General features: G+C 35.3%; 1 protein-coding gene across 7 annotated transcripts; it reads right to left on the bottom strand.

The window, feature by feature from the left end:
* Window positions 1-1,082: 1,082 nt before the first annotated feature.
* LOC135149250 (3-ketoacyl-CoA thiolase 2, peroxisomal-like) lies at window positions 1,083-5,521 on the bottom strand. 7 transcript variants are annotated; one of them, XM_064084376.1, is made up of 9 exons: window positions 5,415-5,521; window positions 4,655-5,013; window positions 4,288-4,389; window positions 3,529-3,596; window positions 3,371-3,448; window positions 3,208-3,291; window positions 2,900-3,109; window positions 2,749-2,815; window positions 1,083-1,445 (listed from the first exon to the last, which is right to left on the bottom strand). In XM_064084376.1, the coding sequence occupies exons 3-7, from the start codon at window positions 4,328-4,330 to the stop codon at window positions 3,014-3,016; spliced, it is 369 nt and encodes a 122-aa protein (XP_063940446.1). In that variant the 5' UTR covers window positions 4,331-4,389; window positions 4,655-5,013; window positions 5,415-5,521; the 3' UTR covers window positions 1,083-1,445; window positions 2,749-2,815; window positions 2,900-3,013. The 7 variants fall into 7 exon arrangements, 4 of the variants coding, with proteins under 4 accessions (XP_063940446.1, XP_063940448.1, XP_063940447.1 ...); XM_064084378.1 differs by having other exon boundaries at window positions 2,944-3,109; XM_064084377.1 differs by lacking the exon at window positions 1,083-1,445 and adding an exon at window positions 1,452-2,623.
* Window positions 5,522-5,787: the final 266 nt, after the last annotated feature.

Here is a 5,787-nt window from a genome sequence, read left to right as displayed (position 1 = left end):
TTTGCTGATCCTGAGCTGGTGGCATATGTTATCAAGGTTATACATGTAGTTGCACAAGCAATTAAAAGTTAAAGCCTCTCAGTCACATTATCTTCTAATTCTGCAAATCCTGATAAGCCGGGTACTTCAGACCTAATGGTCACACACGCTGATATGTGTGGCCTTTACGGACATTATCTTCTAATTCTGCAAATCCTGATAAGCCGGGTACTTCAGACCTAATGGTCACACACGCTGATATGTGTGGCCTTCACAGTAATCATATTGAAGTCCAGGCTTTTATGGGGAACAACTGAATATATTGCTGGAGACATATTATCTACATTTCCTAACAAATTTAACAGTAAATACTTAGAAACATTTTTATAGCCCTCTTAAGAACTCTGAAGAATGTACCTTCGTGTAAAACACAATTATTTATCAATTTAAATTATAAAAATTTAAAACTCCAAGCAAACAGTCGTGTCCCACTTTAAGTTTTAAACTAGCGTAGAAGCCCGTGCGAGGCACGGGCACTGTTATATAACTGAATATATTTCTGATCAGAAGTTTTGTTCATTTCGATTGTATATTAGTTTTGTGTCAACCTTCTCCTGTATGAAACTATTTGCAAAGAGGGATCATCAATTCATGTCACCATATTGCCGATATTTGTAAAGAGTGTCAAAAAAACAACTCTACTTTAGCATCAAATTAGGTATGTGCATATATTGTATAACACATACATATAGTCAGATTTTGGTGCGGATACATTTCATGTAAATATGAATAACTTATAGCCCAACAGACCTTGTAAAATTTGTTAGTCAAGAACTAAACAAAGAGAAACATACCTAAATACTCAAGAACTGGTAATTCTTTCTGCATAGCAGTACTTCTCTGCAACACACTTACCTGGCTAGAATTTCCTATATAATATCATTGATGAATTGATGAGTAGTGACATAAATTAATATTCCAAAAATAGGTCATGTTTAAGATTCTTAGTTGGGCTAGGCATTCTGTAAAAACCGAACCGAACCGAATTTAAATTCAGTTAACCAAAACCGAAATAGAACAAAAATGCAACCGAACACCAAACCGAAATTAATTCGGTTTTAAAACCGAACCGAAATTCATATTTCGATTCTTACCGAAAACCGAAGTTCAAAACCGAAATTTGACCAAATCTTGAATTACAGAAACAAACACAGAAATTACTTTACAAGTCATGAATACAAATTACTTTACAAGTCATGAATACGATTACTGAATCAGAAAGTTTAAATACATCTTGGCATCACAGTTGCACAGTCTTGTATCTTGCTGAGTGTTAATATTAAGTGTTAATTGCTAATGCTAATGGCTTATGGCTGACTGCAGAAGTGCCCTGATTGCTGAATGCTTGGAGTCTTTGACTGGATGGAGACATACAAGCTATTGGCGCTCCTCTCTGACTGGTGCTGCTGCAAAATGACAAAGGAATACAATAACATATATATGTATTTAAGTGGTGGACCGATAACTACATGGCAAGCTCAGATCATACAGTAACTTAACTTAAATCATTTACAACTTATGGAGTGATGGTGCATGGTTATGCGACTGAGTGCCTGACTGATACTATCCGAAGAAACATGTCAAGTCTTTTTAAAACACTAATGGCCTGAACAATTGCAGGGATGGGAAGATTGAACTTAGCCAACAATATTGTGCAGGGTTTGTCTAGTGTGTGCCCATGGGCACACATTATATATACACTAAATTTGATGAGTTTGGTGGATTTTAGTTGGTGGACTTTGGTGTAAATGCAGGGGGGCCATCCTTATTTATGATTAGATGACCAATAAAAATGCATCAAAATCATAGGAGTTAGTGCTTATTGTGTGCCCATGGGCACACCATAGAAAAACCGTAAAACAAATGGAATCCACGACTCTGTATCATTTCCAGTAAACAAAAAAGAGAAGCTCTTCTGTCCATGTACAATTAATAACAACTGAATTTAAAAAGTATCAAGCATCCTGAATTTTCTAGAATTGAAGTGGACGATGATCAATCACTAGTTCAGAACTATACAACTGCAAGTGCCTCTCAGCAACAGGATGCTATTTCTGATGGAAAGAAAATGAATCCAAATGATTCCCAAAGAAAAGCAAGTTCAAACTCATGGCCAGATACTCAATTATGCTTATTCTCAACTTGAAAGAGAGAAAGCTATCCAGCAGCAAAACAAGAACATGACCTTCTCAGGACGGATTAACATGGCTACCAATACAGAAACAATAAAACGACCCAAGGCATAAGGTTAGAGAACCATATACCAGAAGTACCTCTACTTTGTTCAAACAATATCATGCAGCTTCAAACTGCAAGCTCGATCAAATAATTATTGTACAACTTATGCAGCCTGGGCAGATAATTTTGAAATGCCAACTCAAACTTAATATGTACAGCACAATTACCTCCCAAAGACCTCTAACAATTACAGTAAACAAAAAAAGATACAGAAAATAAAAAGTGTAAAACTGAGAAAACATAGCAGTGAAGTGTAGATTGATTAACCAAACTAATGATACAGTCTTATATATTTTTCAGAGTACCCATCTAATCTACTGCATCATATAGCTTCAAACTGCAAGTGCTAACAGTGGCCAAGGAATAAGTAGTTTGAAGGGTCAGAAAGACAGAATATATCACAGCTTCACATAATCATTTGTATCCAGATTACAAGTAATCAGAAAAAACAAAAACAAATTAAATACTTACGGTGGATGACTTGTTCCAGTCGCTGAAGCTGCTGCAGAACTTGCATCCATGTTCATTTTCTCTAGTGCTGAAAAAAGGAAATACCACTAAATATTCTTAATAAATATAAAGGTGAGCAGTGCAAAAATAATCAAATAATAAATAAATATACCTTCATCTAGTTGTTTCATTTCTTCAGTTATTCAGTTCGGTTACCGGTTAACCAAACCAAATGCTCTCCCCTAGTTACCAGCAGTCGTCGTCCCGTCTTTCTTAAATGAGGGCTTTAGTTCCCAAGATCTGCCACATCTATGTTTGCCCGAATCACATCATCCACAGAGATTGTAACAGGTTTTTCATCCCTATTTTTTATGTCCACGATCTATTAAAACAAAGCATATAGTGAAAACCACAAATTTATATAAACTGCGATGCAGAAAGTACTATGCAGTTGCGGAAACTACAATTGAAGAGGATCACTTTGGTGTGTACATGTACTATCTCATCCTTAAACCTTCCTAAAGCAGCAGCAGCAGCCGCCGAAGCCTTCTTGTGTAAATCAACCTAATGAAGTACATAAAAAAAAGAGGTAACATAATAGAAATATTACTGTAATGTTGAACAGTCAGATCCAGAAAACAACTGCAGCTTGATCCTGATCCAATCTTGTAACTCCATCACGACTTGCAACAGCCATTGGTAGAAGACAGTTTTGCGCCACCTAGTGAATTTAACAGGACTGGTTTTTAGTGAACTGCACATTTTAAAATAACACAAATTTGAGAGAAATATATATTTCACCCTTGAATTGACTGTTCCATCCCAACGCATGGAGTTTATTGTCATGGATTCTAACCCAACACCAATCCCTATTCAAATCATAACATTCAGAGATGTTCGAAAATATAAAGGTTTACATCATAGGCACCAATAAAGATATAAAATAAAATGTCACGCTACCAATGTCATAAAATCCAGCTTTGATAGCTGCAGATCGGATGAACACTGTCTATTTACTGTTTTAATTGGCAAAGTTTCTGCGGAGCCCGGAATTTTATAATAATTAGCAATATTCGGAAAAATTACTTCAACAAATGGAACCCACACAAATGGAGCAGAAGCAAGGATCTCCAATTTTGATCAGGCATACATTTTTTATACGTTATTAATGGAAAATATTGGTTGTTTCAATCTACCTTCAATTGGATAATCATTTTGATCCTTCCTGATTACTATTAGTCTTAGGTGATTTATTTTGGCCCAAACAAGTGTCTTGGTTAATCTTAAATCTTAATGGCTTATCCAGTATGTGATATCAATTAACGACCTCCAGCCTATACTGATCTTTTGTACCACTGTGACTCCTGTGGTACTTGCTATCCCTACCACTCCCTGCTCTACAGTTTGCCGTTTAATTCAGCTTTTATTTTAAAATAAAAATTAATTTGGGAATAGCAGTAATACATAATGAATCAATGCCATGAAAGCTGAAGTCTAATATCATAATTTATATATATTATCACTTCTGAGTGTAACCGAGCAGGTGAAAATTAGATTTACCGTATGTTAAGTGTAATTGATCCTTCTCTAAATATGATGACATCACAGCTGCAGTTTCTGCACTATTGGCATTCCCGTCCTCTCTCCAATCCAGCAGCTTCACTATGATATAAGAATGACGAAGTTTGGTGAGATCTTTCAGATAAATAAATAAAAAGGCACAAAAAGTAATCGTACAAAACAATAGCTAGTTTCAATTTGTCTCAACCACAATGAAAGCCAATTCTCTAAAAAAGAGAACTGATGGATCCAATAGTATTAGAGTAGCTAAAACATATCACAAAGAGAATGTGAGAATGGTAATAAAACACAAGTTAGATAACCAAAAAAAATCACAAATAGATTCTTGAAATGTAACATCTGTTACCTGCAACGTCTGTTTCCTCATAAGTTACCCTATATACAGTACCAGAGCTTTATAGTATTGATTGAAGGAACCTGTTCAAGTGCTTCTCCAACTGAACATCAAATCCTTGAGATCAACTTTGTCTACGCAGAAGATCATCATCTCCTTGCCACTAAGACTTCTTGTCGCTCTATGTATCTTTTAGGCAAAGTTTAGCTCTTCCCCCTATTAAATCAAACCCCAAAGCCACATCTCCATATTCAATTTTCTTATCCTCGCCCTTTTTTTTCCTCTATAAACTTATATTCTTTTTACCAATCAGATGCAAACAAAGCAGCAGCATTCTAGTACAATCAATAGTATAGCATTCAACCCCTATCCTGTGGAAATACTTAGATCATTATATTTGAAGAAGTAAAAATACAGATTAGATCAATCAATTAAACAATACAAAGATATTGACTACCTGATCTTACATACCAATTCTAAAAACTTAAACTTTATCTAACAAAACCTTCAAATTCAACTCAGCTAAAGTCCTTTCACAACAACTATATTTTTGAATTATTTACATTTACGCTCACCAGTGACCACAACATTCTCAAAACAACAAAATTATTTTCATAAAGAAAATCCGCATATACCACTACGAATTTTAACCTTTAGGGCCATTTCGCAAGATTTCAAATGAGAAATAATTGAACAAACATCGGGTCCTAAAGATATATACATAGATATAGATACACGTCACTAAGATAGATTGGAAAGGAGAGAAGATTACCTTTCTAATTGGGTTTGAGACTCTGATATTTAGCTGCGGAAAAAATTTCAGTACATATTATACACACAAGCAGCGGAACTGAAGAGGCGAAACTCAAGAGGCAGGGAGCATATCTAATTAACAACGGGTATGGCAAAGCACGTAATTTTCAAACAAATAAGGGTATTCATGTAATTTCATAGGGATTTTTTTGGCTCAAAATGCCCCTCGTCGCACTATAATATATAGAAGTAGATGTCTGCAATTTTCTATCTCTGTGGCACTTTTCTGCTTCCTTTGGTATAACTTTCTATCTCAGGGCATTATTACAGGTCTTCTCTTTGGAGCTGGTTTATGCATCACAGCAACGTTCACAGTCATCTATATATAAGCT

This window comes from Daucus carota, chromosome 9 (genome assembly GCF_001625215.2).
Source record: "Daucus carota subsp. sativus chromosome 9, DH1 v3.0, whole genome shotgun sequence".
NCBI classification, from domain to species: Eukaryota; Viridiplantae; Streptophyta; class Magnoliopsida; order Apiales; family Apiaceae; genus Daucus; species Daucus carota.
Note: the sequence above shows the minus strand (reverse complement) of the source record. Positions and strands in the feature narration are given on the sequence as shown.

Excerpts from the sequence above, each read along its gene's own strand:
- LOC135149250 (XM_064084376.1), bottom strand. The coding sequence starts at position 4,330 with ATGTCATCATATTTAGAGAAGGATCAATTACACTTAACATACG. Across the intron at positions 3,449-3,528 it reads ATGGAACAGTCAATTCAAGG|GTGGCGCAAAACTGTCTTCT; the intron begins GTGAAATATATA and ends TAAATTCACTAG. Across the intron at positions 3,292-3,370 it reads TGGATCAGGATCAAGCTGCA|GTTGATTTACACAAGAAGGC; the intron begins GTTGTTTTCTGG and ends GTACTTCATTAG.